We start from the raw sequence: 22,338 nt of genomic DNA, 5'->3' as shown, positions 1-22,338 counted from the left end.
TTTTTTTTATAATGTGGTTTTACTTATTTGTTTTTATTTGGCTGCATCTGATCTTAACTGCAGCACGCAGGCTCAGTGGCCCTGCCGCATGTGAGATCTTAGCTCCCCGACCACGGATTGGAACTTCATTGAAGAGTTCCCTTCATTGCAAGGCGGGGTCTTGACCCCTGGGCCACCGGGGAAGTCTCAAGAGAGTAAATCTTAAATGTTCTCGTCACACCCACACACACACACAAGACTGTAACTGGGCTCAGCGATGGATTTGTTAACTATACTTGTGCCGATTCTTTCTCAATTCATGCATGTATCAAATTATTACGTTGTACACCTTGAACTTATAAAGTGTCCTGCATAAACTTGCTGTTCAGTTGCTCAGTCATGTCTGTTTGTGATCCCACAGACTGTAGCCCACCGTGCCTTCCTCCAGGGGAATCTTCTCGACCCAGGGATCCAACCTGCGGCTCTTACAAGTCTCCTGCGTTGGCAGGCGGGTTCTTTACCACCATAAGTGAAGTCGCTCAGTCGTGTCCAACTCTTTGCGACCCCATGAACTGTAGCCTACCAGGATCCTCCATCCATGGGATTTTCCAGGCAAGAGTACTGGAGTGGGTTGCCATTTCCTTCTCAAGTGGCAATTTAAATCAAAGCGATGTGTTAAACAAAACAAACCTTTGCATTAGAGAACCCCAAGCCGACTAATGGGGCAGGCCCTGCCCACAGGACAGCGGCCCTTACCTTCCGATGGCCCCAGAGCTGGTTCCCCTTCATGCCGTGACAGTCGTACAGAGTGACGGGGCTGCTGTGGGACACGGCGTCGAAGCAGAACTTCCGAGTGTGCAGGGGCTCGCCTGGCCGGATATCCTCTCTCCAGCCGAAGGTGAAGAGCTGATGGAGTGGCAACAGCAGAAAAGCAACGGTAAGTGTGACTCGGAGAGATTCGCAAGTGGGGAGAAGCATGCCTTTCAGCAGGGAAGACCTCCTGGCTCCTGTTTTACAGGAAAATAGCTTGGTGTGGGGTGACAGAGGCGTTGAGAAAGCCAGATCCTTGCGCTCTGTGGCTGCGCAGGGAGCACCGTTGGCCCAGGCTGGCCAAGAAAACAAGTTTCCAGTTAGAGAGAGACACACAGAGGGACAGAAGGAGGGGAGAAGCTATTTAATGATGCTCCTTATCAGTCTTTTCTGTCAAAATTTTTTTGTTTGTACCAGGTCTTGGTTATAGCATGTTAACTCTTAGTTGCTACATGCAGGATCTACTTCCCTGACCAGGGACTGAACCCGGGTCCCTTGCATTGGGATCATGGAGTCCTAACCACTGGACCATCAGGGACATCCTTTTACATTCCTCATTTAGGTAATAAATTAGTGCATTAAATGTTCCGCGTTCATGCGTGCTAAGCCACTTTAGTGGTATCCAGCTCTTTGCAATCCATGGATGGTAGCCCACAGCTTCTCTGTCTATGGGATTCTCCAGGTAAGAACACTGGAGTGGGTTGCCATTTCATCCTCCAGGGGATATTCCCGGCACAGGGACTGAACCTGAGCCTCTTATGTCTCCTGCATTGGCAGGCAGGTTATCACTAGGGCCACCTGAAAAGCCCCAAATGCTACACATTTAGCCTAACTGAGCAGATTAATTGAAAAAAGACTAGGAGTAGGATTGAGCTGGATGGATGCTAGCAAGTTGACAATTTTGATTTAAATGAAAGCTAAGTTTGAGGTAGTAAATGATAAGCAAATTGATTTCCTGGGGTTGATAAGAGTAATCCTGCTGGGCAGTGTCAGAAGTTTGGGACTGTGACTCCCCAGTAAGAGATATAGTTTACACACACACAGACTGCTCCCCTCACCCTCAACCCCCAGCTGAACAGAAGTTTCATGGAACATTTATCCTCTTTGCATTTAATAGACTTTGAGATCCCATCCAACCTGTTCCTGTCCTGGTCTGTTCTATTCCATCCATCCTATTAATTTTACAATTTGACTTATGGATTCCCTAATTTGATTTTTGTTGCTGTTATTCAGTCCTTAAATTGTGTCTGACTCTGTGACCCCATGGACTTCAGCACACCAGGCTCTTCTGTCCTCCACTGTCTCCTGGAGTTTCCTCAAACTCATATCCTTTGAGTTGGTGATGCCATCCAACAGTCTCATCCTGTGTTGCCCCCTTCTCCTCCTACCCTCAGTCTTTCCCAGAATCAGGGTCTTTTCCAATGAGTTGGCTCTTCATATCAGGTGTCCAAAGTATTAGAGCTTAAGCTTCAGCATCAGTCCTTCCAGTGAATATTCAGGGTTGATTTCCTTTAGGATGGACTGGTTTGATCTCCTTGCTGTCCAAGGGACTCTCAAGAGTCTTCTCCAACACCATAATTTGAAAGCATCAGTTCTTCAGTGTTCGGCCTTTTTTATGGTCCAACTCTCACATCGGTGCATGACTACCAGAAAAACCACAGCTTTCACCATACAGACTACATTGACTAAAATTTGATTGTACAACGTGGTAGATTGAAAAAGCACAATTTCCGTTTCTATAAGGAAAGGGTATTTTCTTGAGTTTGAGCTGAACAACCATTCGAGGGGTTCAGGGGGAGAAATCCTTGAGTAAGTAGGAACATGGACTAGATCAGCCCCCGGGCTTCTTCCAGGTGCAGCATCTCGGTGAGCGCGTGTCATTTTTATGACAGGACTTGTATGGGCCTCACTGTGAGGCCAAGCTGCACGTCCAGACGGAGAGCTGTCAGAAGACCCTGTGGACGTGGAAACAAGCACAGTGCTGAATTACATGCAGACGGTACACTTGGCTCTGACCAGGCTCTGAGATTATCCCAGTTTTGGGGTCCTACCTGGGTGAGAAAATGCAGAGAATCTGACAAAACCCCAGGGATGGCACACAAAAACAGTTACATGGTGGGGAAATGGCAGGTGTCCAGCGCAGTGATCCAGTGTTACAGGTACATCTATACTTTTTCAGATTGTTTTCCACCATAGGTTATTAAAAAATATTGAACTTATGTCCTTGTTGGTTATCTATTTCAGTTTATAGTAGTGTTTATATGTTAATCCCAAGCTCCTAATTTATACCTTCCCCCACATTTAACTATAAGTTTTCTTTTTGTCTGTGAGTCTATTACCATCTTGTCATTCAGTCAGTTCAGTCATTCAGTCGTGTCTGACTCTTGGTGACCCCATGAACCGCAGCACGCCAGGCTTCCCTGTCCATCGCAACTCCCGGAGTTTACTCAAACTCACATCCATTGATTTGGTGATGCCGTCCAACCGCCTCATCCTCTGTCGTCCCCTTCTCCTCCTGCCTTCAATCGTTCCCAGCATCAGGGTCTTTTCAAATGAATCAGTTCTTTGCATCAGGTGGCCAAAGGATTGGAGTTTCAGCTTCAGCATCAGTCTTTCCAATGAACACCCAGGACTGACCTCCTGTAGGATGGACTGGTTGGATCTCCTTGCAGTCCAAGGGACTCTCAAGAGTCTTCTCCTACATCACACTTCAAAAACATCAATTCTTCTGCACTCAGCTTTCTTTATAGTCCAACTCCCACATCCATACATGACCACTGGAAAAACCATAGTCTTGACTAGACAGACCTTTGTTGGCAAAGTAATGTCTCTGCTTTTTTATATGCTGTCTAGCTTGGGCATAACTTTCCTTCCAAGGAGTAAGTGTCTTTTAATTTCATGGCTGCAATCACCATCTGCAGTGATTTTGGAGCCCAGAAAAATAAAGTCTGACACTGTTTCCACTGTTTCCCCATGTATTTGCCATGAAGTGATGGGACCAGATGCCATGATCTTCATTTTCTGAATGTTGAGTTTTAAGCCAGCCTTTTCACTTTCCTCTTTCTCTTGCATCAAGAGGTTCTTCAGTTCTTCGCTTTCTGCCATAAAGCTGGTGTCATCTGCATATCTGAGGTTATTGGTATTTCTCCCAGCAATCTTGATTCCAGCTTGTGCTTCTTCCAGCCCAGCGTTTCTCATGATGTACTCTGCATGTAAGTTAAATAAGCAGGGTGACAATATATAGCCTTGATGTACTCCTTTCCCTATTTGGAACCAGTCTGTTGTTCCATGTCCAATTCTAACTGTTGCTTCCTGACCTGCATAAAGATTTCACAAGAGGCAGGTTAGGTGATCTGGTATTCCCATCTCTTTAAGAATTTTCCAGAGTTTTTTGTGGCCCACACAAAGGCTTTGGCATAGTTAATGAAGCAGAAGTAGATATTTTTCTGGAACTCTCTTGCTTTTTCAATAATCCAGAGAATGTTGGCAATTTGATCTCTGGTTCCTCTGCCTTTTATAAATCCAGCTTGAATATCTGGAAGTTCACGGTTCACGTACTGTTGAAGCCTGGCTTGGAGAATTTTGAGCATTACTTTACTAGCGTGTGAGATGAGTACAGTTGTGCAGTAGTTTGAGCATTCTTTGGCATTGACTTTCTCTGGGATTGGAATGAAAACTTACCTTTTCTGGTCCTGTGGCCACTGCTGAGTTTTCCAAATTTGCTGGCATATTGAGTGCAACACTTTCACAGCATCATCTTTCAGGATTTGAAATAGCTCAACTGGAATTCCATCACCTCCACTAGCTTTGTTTGTATTGATACTTAAACAAAGATCATGGCATCTGGTCCCATCACTTCATGGGAAATAGATGGGGAAACAGTGGAAACAGTGTCAGACTTTATTTTTGGGGGCTCCAAAATCACTGCAGATGGTGCCTGCAGCCATGAAATTAAAAGACACTTACTCCTTGGAAGAAAAGTTATGACTAACCTAGATAGCATATTCAGAAGCAGAGACATTACTTTGTTGACTAAGGTCTGTCTAGTCAAGGCTATGGTTTTTCCTGTGGTCATGTATGGATGTGAGAGTTGGCCTGTGAAGAAGGCTGAGCACCGAAGAATTGATACTTTTGAACTGTGGTGTTTGAGAAGACTCTTGAGAGTCCCTTGGACTGCAAGGAGATCCAACCAGTCCATTCTGAAGGAGATCAACCCTGAGATTTCTTTGGAAGGAATGATGCTAAAGCTGAAACTCCAGTACTTTGGCCACCTCATGAGAAGAGTTGACTCATTGGAAAAGACTCTGATGCTGGGAGGGACTGGGGGCAGGAGGAGAAGGGGACGACCGAGGATGAGATGGCTGGATGGCATCACGGACTCAATGGACATGAGTCTGAGTGAACTCCGGGAGTTGGTGACGGACAGGGAGGCCTGGCGTGTTGCGATTCATGGGGTCACAAAGAGTTGGACACGACTGAGCGACTGAACTGAACTGAAGGCCCACTTGACTTTGCATCAGGATGTGTGGCTCTAGGTTGGTGATCACACCATCGTGATTATCTGGGTCATGAAGATCTTTTTTGCATAGTTCTTCTGTGTAGTCTTGTCACCTTTCTTACTATCTTCTCTTCTGTTGGGTCCATACCACTTCTGTCCTTTATTGTGCCCATCTTTGCATGAAATGTTCCCTTTGTATCTCTAATTTTCTTGAAGAGATCTCTAGACTTTCCCATTCTGTTATTTTCCTCTATTTCTTTGCACTGATCGCTGAGGAAGGCTGTCTCATCTCTCCTCGGTATTCTTTGGAACTCTACATTCAAATGGGCATATTTTCCTTTTCTCCTTTGCCTTTAGCTTCTCTTCTTTTCTCAACTATTTGTAAGGCCTCCTCAGACAACCATTTTGCCTTTTTGCATTTCTTTTTTTGGGGGATGGTCTTGATCCCTGTCTCCTGTGCAAAGTCATGAACCTCCTTCCATACTTCTTCAGGCACTCTGTCTATCAGATCTAATGCCTTGAATCTATTTGTCACTTCCACTGTATAATTGTAAGGGATTTGATATATAATCGTAAGGTCATACCTGAATGGTCTAGTGGTTTTCCCTACTTTCTTCAACTTAAGTCTGAATTTTGCAATAAGGAGTTCATGATCTGAGCCACAGTCAGCTCCTGGTCTTGTTTTTGTTGACTGTTTAGAGCTTCTCCGTCTTTGACTGCAAAGAATATAGTTTGCCCTGCTTCATTCTGTACTCCAAGGCCAAATCTGCCTGTTAATCCAGGCGTTTCTTGACTCCCTACTTTTGCATTACTATCTTGTACGTAAGTATATTTGTATCAGTTTTTCAAGATTCCACATACAAGTGACATCATGTGATATTTGTCTTTCTCTGTCTGACTTCTTAGTACGATGAGCTCCAGGTCCATCCATGTTGCTGTAAATGGCATTACTTCATCCCTTTTTATGGCTGAATAATGTTCCATTGTATATATATACCACATCTTCTTTATCCACTCCTCTGCCTGTGGACATTTAGCTTGCTTCCGTGTCTTGTCTACTGTAAAAAGTGCTGCTGTGAACACTGGGGTGAGTGTATTTTTTTGAATTAGAGTTTTGAAATACCCATATGACCATGTTGGCTCTTAACCTGAAATCTCATCATATATTCACATAACCCTTAGAGGATGAAGTTCAAATTCTTTAAAACATAAAGGACTTTCCACCTTCTGACCTTTGCCGTTTTCCAACTGCATCCCTTCCCCTTTAGTTTATGTTCTAGCGATAGTAAAATATTTATAAGTTGCTAAGAGAGTAAATCTTAGAAGTTCTCATCACAAGAAAAAAATTCAGTAACTATGTTTGGTCCCTTGTACAGCAAGGAGATTAAACCATTCAATCTGAAAGGAAACCTGAATATTCATTGGAGGGACTGATGCTGAAGCTGAAGCTCCAATGCTTTGGCCACCTGATGGGAAGAAGTGACTCACCGGAAAAGACCCTGATGCTGGGAAAGACTGAGGGCAGGCAGAGAGGGGGATGACAGAGGATGAGCTGGTTGGATGGCATCACTGACTCAATGAACGTGAGTCTGAGCAAACTCTGCGAGACAGTGATGGACAGGGGAGCCTGGTGTGCCGCAGGCCATGGGGTCGTAAAGCCTTGGAGACAACTGAGCAACTGAACAACAACATCAACAACAAACTATGTTTGGTGATGAATATTAACTAAATTTATTGGGGTTATCGTTTCATAATAGATGCGAACGTTGAGCCACCATGTTGTGTAAATGAAACAAATCTTACTGTATGTCAGTTAGACCTCAATGTAAAAAACTGTAGTTCCTTGCTCTAATCAGGTGGTATGTACTTTCCCGTCTATAGCTTTGTTCATGAGAGGCCCTCTGGCTGGAAGGCCCACATTCACCAGCCAGCTCACCTAAGAAGCCACTCTCTGAACCTCTCCTTCCCTCCACCCCCACCTCATTTCATCATGCTTGTCCGTTTATGTTTCTGTAACCTTCACTGGTCAGTGAGACCCCAGATGGCAGGAGCCATATCTTTATCTTTGTGTTTCCAGCACCCAGAACAATTCATGACATTTAATTCATGTCCGATAAAATTTCTATCACATAAATGAAAACGAAACAGAAAGTGCATTATATAACAGAAAGTGCACTGGAATAACTGTCAAGAGGAACTAATTATAATTAGTCTTTTCGGTTTCTCAAATAAATTTGTTTTGTGTCTAATTATTAATACAGCAATATCACCAATAATTCATTTTTTTTGAGCTTTCAATTTCAATGATTCTCAGCTCAGTTACCCATTATTAGAATAACAATATCCTGGCCTATAAACCTGTCATGGATTAAATTTTATGTTATTTAAATGTCACAAATCTTGGTACCGTAAGCAGTGCAGGTACCGGTGGCTGTGACTGGTTTATCCATTTTCCCCTTTGTCACTTTTCCTGATTTCACACCTGTAGAAGCCAGAGCTGAATGGCATGGTTGTCGTTACCTTGCCTTTCATTACCCAGTTGGCCTGCAGAAGTGGGTGGGCTGACCGCGGCCACACTGCAAGAGTCCAGGCTTGTGTGTGCTTCCATAGACAGTGATTTCTCTTTACTTTCTTACTGTTTCCTTTTCTCTCATTGTTGTTTAGTCACTAAGTCCTGTCCCATTCATTTTTGATCCCATGGACTGTAGCCTGCCAGGCTCCTCTGTCCGTGGGATTCTCCAGGCAAGATCACTGAAATGGGTTGCCATTTCCTTCTCCAGCGTATCTTCCCAGACCAGGGATTGAACCCACATCTCCGGCATTGGCAGGTGGATTCTTAACCACTAGACCACCAGGAAAGCCCTCTCCAGGGTCTTTGAAATGCTCTCTCCTGACGCATAACTTATCCTAATTGTCACACGGAACCAAGCAGGCACTGACTGGTCTCATTTCTGAGACCTGCAATCCTGTGCGGTCATGTCAAAGCAGAAACAGGCACACATCATGCAGGTACCTGAAGGTTTGGAAACCTTTGGGCTGCTCCTCACTAACAAGAAAAATTCAGATTTTATTCAGGTTCCCTGCATAGTACCTCCTGAGTTGTTTTCAGCCTCAAAGTCCTCACTCTTGAAGTACATTGATGTTAGTTTCTCCACTTCCTTCTTTGAAGTGATACTTTGAAACAGGTTCATAATGATATATAAGTTATACTTCTTGGTTTTGATGTTAATGTGGCCTGCACAATGTTGCCTAAGCCTGTATTGTGTTACACAAAAGCACAAAGTCTGTTCAGTTGCTAAGTCATGTCTGACTCTTGGTGACCGCATGAACTGTAGCCCTCCAGGCTCCTCTGTCCATGGGATGCTCCAGGCAAGAACACTGGAGTGGGCTGCCATTCCCTTCTCCAGGGGATCTTCCTTCATTGAGTAATAAATATATATTGAGTATAAATCGAATAAAATGAAGAGTTAATTACTGGAAAAAAGGCAGCTCGTGATGTTTGAACCTCCACATCAATATACAGTGATACATGTTTCAAATAAGATTGACTTTCACCTCCTGTCAACCTTGTTTGATTGCCTTGTTTTCAGAGACTATGGGGAATGGAAATCTTTTTAAAGAGCTGGGACAATCCTGAGGGATGGGATGGGGAGGGAGGTGGGAGAGGGGTTCAGGATGGGGGACACATGTACACCCATGGCTTATTCATGTCAATGTATGCCCCAAACCACCACAATACTGTAAAGTAATTAGCCTCCAATTAAAATTTTAAAAAAGAAAAAGAGCTTTGTTAAGTGGTCTTTTGTGCCTCTTAGATAGCTGTCTGCTTATCTAGTGCTGCCCTCTGGTGACTATTTCTTGAATTACATGCCACAGGTTTTTGCAGCTTTGCCTGGCCCTGGTGGTTCAGCAGTAAAGAATCCACCTGCCAATGACGGTGATGGGGGTTCCATCCCGGGGTAGGGACGATCCCCTGGGGAAGGAAGTGGGAGCCCACCCTAGTATTGTTGCCTAGGAAATCCCATGGACAGAGGAGCCTGGTGGGCTACAGTCTATGGGGTTGCAAAAAGGTCAGACATGACTTAGTGACTAAACGACAAGGGTAGGCCTGAGTATGCAATAAAGCTGGCTTTATTTATATTTATTTTCACCCATCAGATAAAGTTTGCAGCCCAGAGCATATTTCACTCCAGCACATTCCCTGGGATGGAGATGTTAAACCTGATCTGGTCATTCAGGTATGTCTGTGTCCTTCAGATCAACCAGCTGGACAGGCGTGTCTCCTGGTCGGGCTGAACAGAGGCAGTAGAGAGGAACTGAACTCAACAGAGACAGACTTTCCTTCTGGCATCCTCCTTTTCCTTTTTAAAAATGTCATTTTCTCCTCTAGACTCCAGCCTCACCGAGCGGCCGTGAAGCCTTCTCTCTTGCTCCCAGTCTGCAGTCAGAATTGCTTCATGGAGGAAACGGGTGGACACTGTCCCCTGCCCTGGTCACAGAGGATAAAGATCCCGTGGAGAAGGGAATGGCTACCCACTGCAGCATTCTTGCCTGAAAACTTCGATGGACAGGGGAGCCTGGAGGGCTACAGTCCGTGGGGTCGCCAAGAGTCAGACACGACTGAGCGAAGGATAAAGAAGGCAGGTCGGCTTCTACTGATGGTCCACATCTGCCAGTGAGCCGCAAGCTGCAGGGCCTTCCTTAAAACCCATCTGATACTGTCTATAGATGCAGGGTGTATTTGCGAGCGTGGGTGCTCAGTTGTGTCCGACCCTTTGGCGACCCAATGGACTGTAGCCCGCCAGGCTCCTCTGTCCGTGAGATTCTCCAGGCAAGGATACTGGAGTGGGTTGCCATTCCCTTCCCCGGAGAACCTTCCGCACCCGGGATGGAACCTGGGTCTCCGGAGTTTCATGCATTGGCAGATGGATTCTTCACCACTAAGCCCCCTGGGGAAGCTCCCCTCAGCAAAGTCCCTGGTTTAGGGATTGATGGAGTTGATTCTGGGCTGTGCTCTGGACTTGGCTGAGTGCAACTGTTTTCCTAAATTGGCTGCTCTGTGCCGGGGCAGGGCAGGAGCAGGTGCACGGTGGGGAGAGGGGAAGGCCGACACGTCCAGCCTCATCACACCCAATAACTCTTGGAGATCCCAGGCTGGGCGAGGTGGGGGTTCCTACTAACTTAGCGTTCGTTAGTTACGAGACATACTCCTTCAGGCTGTGTGATGAGCACATGAGGGTGTGCGGTTTAATTTCTTATAGTTTCCTGTTTGAAAGGTTTTATAATTTAAAACAATAAAAGGGGGCAGGCACAATTCTTCCCCTGTCTTTCCTCCTTTACGGGTGACTCGGGGTGAGGGAAGCCCCTTACCAGGACCGTCACGTTTCAGAGGTGGTCGGGAACCACACCTCACTTAATAAACTGAGTTGCTCCAGAATGTTGTTTTCAAGCACAAGCAGTAAGTAGTCTTAAAGCATGGCTTCCCTGCTTGCTCGGTGGCTCAGCAGTAAGGAATCTGCCTGCCCAAGCAGGAGATGCAGGTGTGACCCTTGGGTCAGGAAGATCCCTGGAGGAGGAAATGGCAACCCACTCCAGTGTTCTTGCCTGGAGATGCCCAAGGACAGAGGAGCCTGGCGGGCTACAGTCCATGGGGTTGGGTGGGACACAACTCAGTGACTGAACAACAAGTCTTAAAGCACCCATGTGGCCCACGCTGGGGTGTTCCTGCCTCTGAGTTATCCTTTGTGTGGAAGATCACAGCTTGCTGCTACAAGGATAGCCAGAGGGGGAGATAAGATTAGAGAAAGTCACAAAAACTGACAGAATCACCAAGAGTCCTTCCAGGAAACCATGAAATCTGCTCGGGAGAGTTGTATAAACACCCTGCAAACTTTTCATGGTTTGAAAGCGATTGTCCTGGGAAAGGAAGCAGAACACTAGGGTCACAATCACCGTCTCTCTACTATGCTTTCTATTCTTTTCTTTTTTTTGACACCACGTGGCATGTGGGATCTTAGCTCCTTGACCAGAGGTTGCACCTCTGCTGGCAGCATGACCGCACCGCCGTGAACTGCCAGCATCCTTTCTTTAAAGCCCGTGTTAATACCTGATCTCAATGGATGACCAGGACTGCTCTGAGAGGAAGCGGAAGCCGAGAAGGGGTTCCCTTGACCGCAGAGCTAGGTGACCTCCCAGGCCGCTCTAGAGACCTATTCCCACACTGTCCCCTGCCTGTACCAGCCCCCCGCCCCCAGCCCCAGGACGCACCTGCTCATGAGACCAGGTCCTCTCAGAACCATCCTTGACACACACGTCCAGCCTTAGCTCGGTCCCCGTGGCTCCGTGCTTGCTGTCCACGCAGAGGTTTGCTGCCACGTTTCGAAGCTGTGGAGAGAAGGAAGGATAAGGATGGAGCTGTTCCTGACAATCCTGGTGGAGATTCAGCAGGGTTTGTTTTTTTTTTTTAATTTAATCCCACGATGATTGGATAGTGCCTTAAATTCATATGGAGAGAAACTGGAGAGTTAAATATCACATGGGCCAGACTACATGTCAAAGAATATGAGAAGATTGGACTGCAAAACCGCAGTGAGACTCTGGGTGAAACTGCAGTCTAGAAACAAGGACAGAGCTTTTCCTTTCAGGTGGTTCTTTAACCATAACTGGTCATCTTCCTGCTTCAAAGCATTGTATCCCATCGTCACATTAGCTAGGTTAGCTAGGAGAGAGCTCCAGTACGAGGCCAGTGTCGCAGGTAGAAGGTGTGAGGAAGAGGTCACTGTGTAGGGGGTTCACTTGACACCCCCTGGTGGCCAGGAATGGCCCCATCGTCCTGCTTTTAGCATTTCTCCTGGATGATAACCTAAAACGTGCCATCCAGTAGACCTGAACGGGTGTGAGAGTTGGACCAAAAAAAGACTGACCACCAAAAAATTGATGCTTTTGAACTGTGGTGCTGGAGAAGACTCTTGAGAGTCCCTTAGATAGCAAGATCAAACTAGTCCATCCTAGAGGAAATCAACCCTGAATATTCACTGGAAGGACTGATGCTGAAGCTGAAGCGTCAGTTCTTTGGCCTCCTGATGCGAAGAACTGACTCGCTGGAAAGACCCTGATGCTGGGAAAGATTGAAGGCAGGAGGAGAAGGGGACGACAGAGGATGAGATGGTTGGATGGCATTGCCAACTCAATGGATATGAGTTTGAGCAAGCTCTGGGAGATAGAAAGGACAGGGAAGCTGGGAGTGCTGCAGCCCATGGGGTCACAGAGTCGGACACAACTTAGTGAGTGAACAGCCACAAGAGAGTGTTAGGAAGATAGGAAGGACAGTGACTGTTGGTGCACTCCTTGACTGGATGAAGATTCTCTACCCCAGGGGTCCCCAACCTCCAGGGTCTAATGCCTGATGATCTGAGGTGGGGCTAATTTAGTAATAATAGAAAAAAAGTGCACAATAAATGTACTGTGCTTGAATCATTCCCAAACCACGTCCCCACCAGTCTGTGTAAAAACCATCTTCCACGAAACTGGTGCCAAAAAGTTTGGGGACCGCTGCTCTACATCATGTACAGGGACTTTGAAAGGTTATAGCATGAGAAAAAAAATGACTTAGTCATTCTTTGCAAATATTGCAGTAAAGAACTGAGTGGACTTTCCTGGTAGCTCAGCTGATGGAGAATCCGCCTGCAAGGCGGGAGACCCTGGTTGGATGCCTGGGTTGGGAAGATCCGCTGGAGAAGGGATAGGCTACCCACTCCAGTATTCTTGAGCTTCCCTGGTGGCTCAGACAGTAAAGAATCCATCTGCAATGGATTGTCAGGAGGGAATCAAGGTTGTGGATATCAGATTCCTTATTCAGGAAATTTGGCCACAGTTGGGGTTCACCCTCTGCTGCTGGACCAGTGCTCTCATGCGGACAGGGGGTGTGAAACCATGGAGGACACGGGGTGACAGTTCTGAACCTGGTTTGGCCTACAGACTTCTCCGAGAATCCCAGGAGAGTTATGGACACTCTTGCAAAAACAAAGGAACTGGAAGTGGACACACACAAGCGCCTTTGTATTCACTTTTCTGGCTGCCATAGATTCCACGTTTGAACCCGGATGACGGAAAATGCGTGCCACCTCCACACACATTCCACAGAGGAATTGCCTCCTTTTTCTTCTTCTTCTTTTTTTTTTTTGGCTGCGCCACACTCATGGTTGGCTTTCCCAGTGGCTCAGTGATTAAGAATCACTTAATCTCCTGCAATGCAGGAGACTTGGGTTCCATCCCTGGGTCAGGAAGATCCCCTGGAATGGCAACCCACTCTGGTGTTCTTGCCTGAAGAATCCCTTGGACAGAGGAATCTGGCAGGCTGTGGTCCATAGGGTTGGAAAGTGTTGGAAATGACTGAAGTGGCTTAGCACACATGCACGCACAGGCAACATGTGGGATCTGAGTTCCCTGGCCGCGGATTGAACCTGAGCGCCTTGCAGTAGAAGCGTAGGGTCCTCAGCACTAGACCAGCATGGAAGTCCCACCTACTTCCTCTTAGTCTCCTGGGAGATCCGGATGGGCAGGACACGAACTTGGCCATGTCAGCGAGTGCCCCAGTCACTCCCAATTCCTTCACCTTTTCTCTACCTCCTCAATCAAGCACCAGGGAGGAATTTCATTGTGGAATTTGGGGAGCCAAGCTTAACAGAGGCATTTTGGGGGATCAATTCCCAGGTGTGTGCTTGGGTTTATTGGGTGAAAGAAAAGCAGCCCGAGGGGTGGGAGTCTGAGCTTGCATCACTCTCTGGGGTCTAGCATCCATCAACGCCTGTCTGATCTCAACCAGGACCAGGCTTTCAGTTTCTTAAAGCTGCTCTGCCAGGGGTTGCCAGACAGAACTCTGGGAAGAGCTGTCCCTTTATTCTTGGCCACTGAACTCACAGCCTCTCTATACTCAGAGCTCTGCTGTCTGCTCAGTCATGTCTGACTCTTTGCGACCCCATGGACTGCAGCCCACCAGGCTCCTCTGTCCATGGGATTCTCTAGGCAGGAATACCGGGGTGAGTTGCCATGCCCTCCTGCAGGGCATCTTCCCACCCTGCGTCTCCTGCACAGTCAGGTGGATTCTTTACCCACTGAGCCATTTGGAAGCCCAGTGTCAACTGATGGCAAAGGCTCCTTCAGGGCACTCCTGTTCCCACTCCTGAGTCCAGGCGGAGGGAACAGCAGCTGCACGTGGTTTATGGCCACGTGGCTGCAGAAGGACCAGCTGCACGGGCCCTGCTCTTGGAAGAGGAGGACGTGAGGCAAAAAAGGACGTGGGCCACCCAGCGAGGCTGGGCAGCGGATCTGCCAGTCCTGCCCGAAGCTGTCAGAGTGCCTGGTTCTCTTTCTAAATGCTGCGAATGTGAAAGGGCTCTGGCACGGGGTAGAGGAAACCATTTTCGGAACTCTCAAACATTCTAAACTCTCATCCAAATGGCATCTGTGTAGACACTGGGATAAATGGTTTTGGAAACCAAATTTCAAGTTCCAAGGGCATAATTGTCCACATCTGTGTAAATTTCAGCCCTTCGCTGTGCCAGAGAAGAGCCACCGAGGGTCCAGCACAGGATGAGGTGGGCACCGGCACTCCAGCCGGTCCAGCCACTCTGCTCACGCCCACCTCTTCAATTCACACCCCATCCTCGGCTCACAAACATGGCTCCGTCACAGTGAGCTGGTGAGTAAAATCGCAACAGAACAGACCCTAATGCTTGCTTACACTTTTGAATAAAGTTTTCTTCCTAAGGGAAAGTAGACAAGACAAGAACACAGATGATTCCAACGTTTCCACCATGGGCTCGTGTATCTGCAGCTAAAGGAAAAGCAGTTCACACAAGCACACACGAACACACACCCATACACTTCTAGGACAGGGTCACTGGCTCATCTGGGACAGAAAAGGGGATTTTCCTGCTCTGTTCCCCCAACATCCTGCGTGGAGACTCAGCAGGACGAAAATCACCTCAAAGGACCGAGAGACTTGGAGCAGGATTAGAAACAGAGGCGGTGCTTGACTAGGAACAGGGAAGAAACAGGAGAAAAATGGGGCCAAAGGGACTCGGGACGTGAGACAGGATTACAGAGATCTCCTGGGGGCGAGGATGAGGAGGTCTGGCAGAGAGTGAAGGCTGTCTTAGGTTGGCAGGAGAATGCCGGCTTGAATGGAACCTGGGCTTTCCCTCCCCGACACGGGAGGTTTTAGGAAAGAGGCTCCGGAGAAGGGGCGTGGGGAATAAACATCGAGGTGGCTGGCAAGTGGGGACAGATAATTCAGTTGGTGGTCAAAGAGAGACCAGCTCAACAAACGCAGGGGTGGGGTTTGCTATCGCCCTCCCATAGACTTGGGGTTTTTAAGTAAGAAGTAGGTTCATGATTCATTCAACAAACATTAAATAAGTACCTTGATGTCCCAGGGACTATGCTAGACATTGTATACTGTGGAAAATAAAAACGGATTAGTGGATGAAATGGTGAAGATGATGAGAAGGTACAAACTTCCAGTTATAAAATGAAAAAGCTTTGGGAAAGTGACCTATAGCCTGGTCACAACAGTTACCCATTCTGTGTTGGATGTACTAAGACGGTGGGTCTTAAATGCTTGCATTGTAAGAAAATTAGTAATTCCACGGTGACAGATGGTAACTAGACTTATTGTGGTGATTGTTTTGTAATAGGTACAAATATTAAATCATTATGTGGACACCCGGAAGTGAATAGATTGTGTTGTTCAGTTGCTCGTCATGTCTAAGTCTTTGCGACCCCATGGACTGCAGCACACCAGGCTTCCTTACCCTCCTCTGTCTCCCAGAGCTTGCTCAAACTCATGTCCCTTGAGTCAGTGATGCTATCCAACCATCTTGTCCTCTGTTGCTCCCCTCTCCTCCTGCCCTTGATCTTTCCCAGCATCTCTTCTCCAGTGAGTCAGCTCTTTGCAACAGCTTCAGCTTCAGCATCATTCCTTTTAATGAATATTAAGGATTGATTTCCTTTAGGATTGACTGGTTTGATCTTCTTGCTGTCCAAGGGACTTTCAAGAGTCTTCTCTAGCACTACAATTCGAAAGCATCAATTCTTTGGCATTCAGCCTTCCTTATGGTCCAATTCTCACATCCATACATGACTACTGAAAAAACCATAGCCTTGACTATACAGACCTTTGTTGGCAAAGCGATGTCTCTGCTTTTCAGTACACTGACTAGGTTATAGGTCAATTATATCTCAGTTTTAAAAATTCAGAAAAATACATTTGAATTCAACCCTCCCCCCCCCCCCAAGAAGTCTGTCCCCTCCTTTGAAAGCACATCTAGTCCCTTGTCATCCCCAAAGTCCTGATATGCCAGGACCAGTGGTTTCTGAGCCCTCTTCTGGCAGGGTATCCTCACTGGGCTGGGTGAGTCTAGGGGAAATGACCCCTGAGGTCATCCCCAGGTGGAGTCAACTGCAGAGATGTCCATAGCTTGACTGATGGGATCCAAAAACTGTTGCTTTGTGATTCTCATTCCTCAGTGATTGACAGCATTTCTTTAAATCCCACGGTCCTGTCTGTGATCATTTATTTTTTTTATTCTTGGAAAGCTGTGATCTTTTTTGGTCCCCACAGCATGCTGTAGCACAGAAAGAATTTTGCAGGCATTTCTGCTGTCAGTACACCAGACAGGACCAATTCTCTTTCAGGGTCTTGAAACTTTTTTCAATTTTACTGGAAAAGTGGGGAAAGGATTTCTCTTCTGAGAGCTCATGAGCATTTTTTTTTAATTGAGCTTTTGTTGAGGTATAATTGATGTATAAAATTAGATATTTACCATATACATTGTGGTGAATTAACATATGTATACTTTGTGAAATGATTTTTCTCAGTAATTAACACAGTCATCACCTCACATATTTATCTTTTTTTTTTTTTTTCCTGATGAGAACATTTCAGTTCTCCTTGCTTCTTCTTCTTGTTTTAGTTGCTCAGTTGTATCTGACTCTTTGTGACCCCATGGACTGTAGCCCACCAGGCTCCTCTGTCCATGGGATTCCCCAGGCAAGAATACTGGAGTGGGCTGCCATGCCCTCCTCCAGGGGATCTTCCTGGTGCAGGGATTGAACCCAGGTCTCCTGCACTGGCAGCTGGATTCTTTGCCACTGAGCCACATGGGAAGCCTCTCCTTGCTTAGCTAGTGTCAGTTATACAATTTGGTGCCATCAACTACAGTCAGTATGTTTTACATGAGACCCTCAGACTGGGTTTGTCTTATTCCAGCCTTGAATGTGCGCTTCATTCTACTCACAATGAAGCCCAGCACACGTTAGGAGTGACCCACCAGTTGAATAGTTACTTCCTTTTGAATCTCTGCTACTGGACTCATATGACTGACCTCCCTACACACCTGCCCCAGATTGTTCTCACGTTGAGATCAGAAATCTCCACCTGGATGGCTCATCAAGGGGGCCTTGAGGGGCGTGGCCATCTGCTGGTTGCCCTGGTAACCCCGCAGCAGACCAGGTGTCAGTCCCCCTGTAAGGGCCGATCTCCCCCAATCCCCACCCCGACCCCGCCCGCCCTGCCCCGGGGCGGAGGCGGCCGCCCTGTCCTGCCTGCGCTGCACGCGCACAGTGTGGGGGTCTGCTGTCCCGGGACCCTGCTTCAGACAGGTAAGCTCCCCCTTCCGTGAACCGCTGATGTCTCTGTCACTGACCCCGGCTCTTCTTCGGTCTTAAAGCTAGGCTTCTGTGTGCAGTCCGACTAACGGCGGAGCCCCCAAGGGACTGAGGAAGTGCCCACGAGCACCAAAACGCTGGGAAATCAGGACGGGGGCTGGCGGATTACCGGCGTAATCCCTCTGTGGTCATCCACTGACGCGGGTCTTGAAAGCTAGGGCTGAGGGGGGACCCCAGGGTGCCGTCCGCTAGTACTGGGGTCCTGTGGTGGCTGTCCATGAGGCCTGGGCGCTGCCCAGAGTGCAGAGAGCCCCTAGACACCCTCAGGCTGTCCTGGAGATTCTGGCCGCCATGACGGTGGGGAAAGCGAAGTTAGACAGTAAGGCAGTGGACGCACCTCTGGGCTGGCCATGCCTTTTGTTTTTAATTTTTAAAAACATTTCTTTTAAAACTTTATCTATTTATGGCTGCGCTGGGTCATCCTTTGCTGCCCGGGCTCTCTCCAGTTGAGACAGGTGGGGGCTGCCCCCTAGATGTGGTGCCCGGGCTTCTCAGGGCACTGGCTTCTCTCCTGGCAGAACAGGGGCCCTAGGGCATATGGGCGTCTGTATTTGCGGCTCCCAGACTCTGGAAAACCAGCTCAGTAGTTCTGGTGCACTGGCTTACTTGCTCCGCAGCCTGTGGGATCTTCCCAGATCAAGCATCAAACCTGTGTCTGATGATGGTGGCAGGCAGATTCTTATCCACTGAGCCACCTGGGAAATCCAATTGCTCTTTTTTGTTTTGTTTTTTTGACTTGCTGTGCCAAGTCTTAGTTGCACCATGCAGGATCTAGTTCCCTGACCAGGGATTGAACCTGGGCTCCCCTGCACTGGGAGTGAGGAGTCTTTGCCACTGGAGCACCAGGGAAATCGCTGGCCATTGCTTTTTATTTTAAGAACGGCCACAGGTGCTGAGCAAAGGTTAACTTAAATGTGGATTCCTGTTTCTCTGAAAGTGAGGCATATGTATTAATGGTGCTGGGAAAGATTGAGGGCAGGAGGAGAAGAGGGTGGCAGAGATGTTTGGATGGTATTATCAACTCAATGAACATGAGTTTGAGCAAACTCCAGGAGATGGTGAAGGACAGGGAAGCCTGGCGTGCTGCAGTCCATGGGGTCACAAAGAATCGGACACGATTTAGCGACTGAACCACAACAAATGTTTTAATATACAGTGGATGGTATGTATTGTTATTACTGTTATTTGTTTAAACTGAACTGGCTATTTAGAAAGTAAAAATAGTACCTGAAAATGGCCAAAATAGGAATCTTTTGACATTCTGAAACTGGTTTTTGCATATGCCCTTAGAGGAAGTTGGCTTTCTGGAAGGAATGGGTGTTTCTCTTCGTGTGCCTTTGAGATGTAAATGATATACCTGCGCTCTAGGTAAATTTAATTCCTGAGAGTGAAGAAGAAGAAAGAAGAAAACAGAGAAGGCCTCTTAAAACTCTAGCTGGAAAACTGTGAGATGTCTTTGTCTATAAAGATATATGCATGTCTACGTGTATAATTATGAGGTATCTCTGCCTCCAAGTGGCATTGCCAAGTGTCTGAGCTCTGTTTATTTGCTTTACAGAAATTGCATGCTTACATGAATTCTCAGAAATAGAGTGAATTTCAGAATCATGTGATCGAGAAATACTCAGTATTGAGTTGATATCTGATATTGAAGCTACTTACGCTTGTTGGTTTGATTAATATAGACATATCTTTTTCTAGTCATCAGTGTTTAACACTTTCATTCAAATGAAGATTTCCCTGTTCAGATTACTGGGATTATTTCGTTCTCCTGGCTGACTCTGATGCAACCACTTCTGAGTAATAGTTGGAGAAGGACCGGATATCACAGGAGCAAAGAGGATGAGGAGGGTTGAGGGTGGAAGTCCCAGGAATGGTTTCTTCTCGAAGTGGTCAAAGGAGGAATAGTCAGGAAAATAAGAGGAAAACCAGAGAGGTTTTCCAGAAGTGGACAGGGCCGGGGGTCAGCAGGGTCAAATTCCTTAGTGAGGTCAAGCAGGCAAAGGTCTGGGAGGGGCTGTTGAACTTGGCAGCTAGGAAATTTTCAAGATCAGTAAATGAGGAAAAGGGAGGTCAACCAATGGAAGCTTCTCTTCCAAGAAGCTGGACTTTGACGGGAACGAGAAAAAGTAGAATTAAAACAAAACAACCTTTCAGGGTGAGTAGACTTGAGTATGCTAAGTCATTTCAGTCGTGTCCAACTCTGTGCAACCCCAGAGACGGCAGCCCACCAGGCTCCCCCATCCCTGGGATTCTCCAGGCAAGAACACTGGAGTGGGTTGCCATTTCCTTCTCCAGTGCACGAAAGTGAAAAGTGAAAGTGAAGTCGCTTAGTCATGTCCGAGTCCTAGTGACCCCATGGACTGCAGCCTACCAGGCTCCTTTGTCCATAGGATTTTCCAGGCAAGAGTACTGGAGTGGGTTGCCATTACCTTCTCCGAGACTTGAGTATAGAAATATATATATAAGCCCTGCCCCAGTTCATCTGAGATGGGTTAAAAAAGTGAGATGCTTTTAGAAATTAAAAGTGGCAGATGATGGGGAGGGATAAAATAGGATTGGGATTAAAATATACACACTGCTTCCTTGGTGGCTCAGACAGTAAAGAATCTGCCTGCAATGTGGGTTCGATCCATGGGCTGGGAAGATCCCCTGGAGAAGGGAATGGCAACCCACTCTTGCCTGGAATGTCCTGTAGACAGAGGAGCCAGGTGGGCTACAATGCATGGGGTTGCAAAGAGTCAGACATGACTTAGTGACTTTCATTTTGATTTTAGAAATTAAAAGTGGCAGACGGTGGGGAGGGATAAAGTAGGAGTCTGGGATTAAAATGTACATGTGAAGAGATGAGCAACAAGGACCAACTGTATAGTACAGGGAAAGCTCTACTCAATATCTTATAATATCCTATAATGAAAAGAATCTGAAAGAGTGTGTGTGTGTGTGTGTGTATATATATATATATATATGAGATGTGGGAATACATGTGTGTGTATATATATCTGAATCACCTTGCTGTGCACCCGAAACTAATACAATATTGTCAATAAACTACATTCCAACACAACATTTTAGAAAACAGCTTATAAATTCAAAGCACTGATGACGCCCTCATTATCCTTCCAGGACCTTCGCTGTGGAAGGTTTGCCTTGTGGTCACGACACCATTTATGCTCTCGAAGATCATCCCCCACTAATTGCTCCATGCCAATGACATCTAGTGGCTGCTGGCAGAGATGACTCTCGCCTTTTCTAGAAATTAAGCCCACTGAGATTATCTTCCCATTGCACGCACGTTTTCCTCTTTTGAATTCACCATACATGTAATTGCTTTGGCATCTCTCTCGTGCCCTGGGACCTACTAGAACCACTCGCTTCGGAAGCCTGGCTTACATTACACAAGGAACTGAAGAACCCACGGCACAAACACCACCATAGGGCTTTCAGATTTAATGTATGTGCTCTGCTCCGAATAGTCTATTTCTAAAACTGTCTTGCCACTTGAAGTGAAGGACTGTGACTATTGTTTGTGAAATATACCTAGTGTCAGAACTTTCAGATGAAAGGTTAGTTGCCGAAAATGATTCGATTTGCACAAATAGATGAGGAAAATTTGGGTAAATAAGTCACTTCTAATTAAGCAACTTTCTCGGATAGAAGGAAAAGAAATGAGAATACCTATACTTCATACTGGGCTTCCCTGGTGGCTGAGTGGTAAAGAATCTGCCTGCCAATTCAGGAGCCACTGGTTTCATCCCTGATTTGGGAAGATCCCTTGGAGAAGCAAATGGCAACCCACTCCCATGTTCTGGTCTGGAGAGTCCCATGGACAGAGGAGCCTGGCGGGCTACAGTCCATGGGGTCACAAGGAGATGGACACAACTTCACAACTAAACAACAGTACTCCATCCTGAATTGGGAGCTTTCACAACTATCATTTCACTTCATCTGCACCATTGCCGTGCAGTGTGTGTGTTTCCAGTTGCTGCTGAGACTCTGGGAAACTACATGGTTTGTCCAAGATGATGCACAGGCAGATGGCAAGCAGGATTGGTACCCCCATCTCTGATCCCTAGATCCTTGCTCTACACCACGCGATGGGGATGGAGAGAATTAATTCACCGTAACAGTGCAGTTTGGGGTGGTACGTCGGTGGCAAATGCTTTACTGAGCCCAGGGGATGCATGGAGATGAGAGATGGTTGTGAACCCTTGGGTTTAGAAGAGAGCTCCGTCCTGGATGGGGTTGGAGTCTGACCAAGGTAGAGAGGCTGAAGCAGGGTCAGCAATAAGACCCCTGTAACGATTGCTTGGTTAAAGTGC

The 22,338-nt window shown here is 46.8% G+C and overlaps 1 protein-coding gene across 1 annotated transcript in view; it reads right to left on the bottom strand.

The window, feature by feature from the left end:
- The window catches only part of GALNTL6 (polypeptide N-acetylgalactosaminyltransferase-like 6), a 1,585,403-nt gene that overhangs the window by 21,191 nt on the left and 1,541,874 nt on the right, over positions 1–22,338 (bottom strand). Inside the window, exons 10-11 of the mRNA XM_005683517.3 lie at positions 11,555–11,671; positions 736–885 (exon numbers count right to left, since the gene is read on the bottom strand). Coding sequence (XP_005683574.2) covers positions 736–885; positions 11,555–11,671 — 267 coding nt within the window. The remainder of the gene's footprint in view (positions 1–735; positions 886–11,554; positions 11,672–22,338) is intronic.

The sequence above is a fragment of the Capra hircus genome, chromosome 8 (genome assembly GCF_001704415.2).
Source record: "Capra hircus breed San Clemente chromosome 8, ASM170441v1, whole genome shotgun sequence".
Classification (NCBI taxonomy): Eukaryota; Metazoa; Chordata; class Mammalia; order Artiodactyla; family Bovidae; genus Capra; species Capra hircus.
The sequence above is the reverse complement of the archived record's forward strand: the minus strand, read 5'-3'. Positions and strand labels throughout refer to the sequence as shown.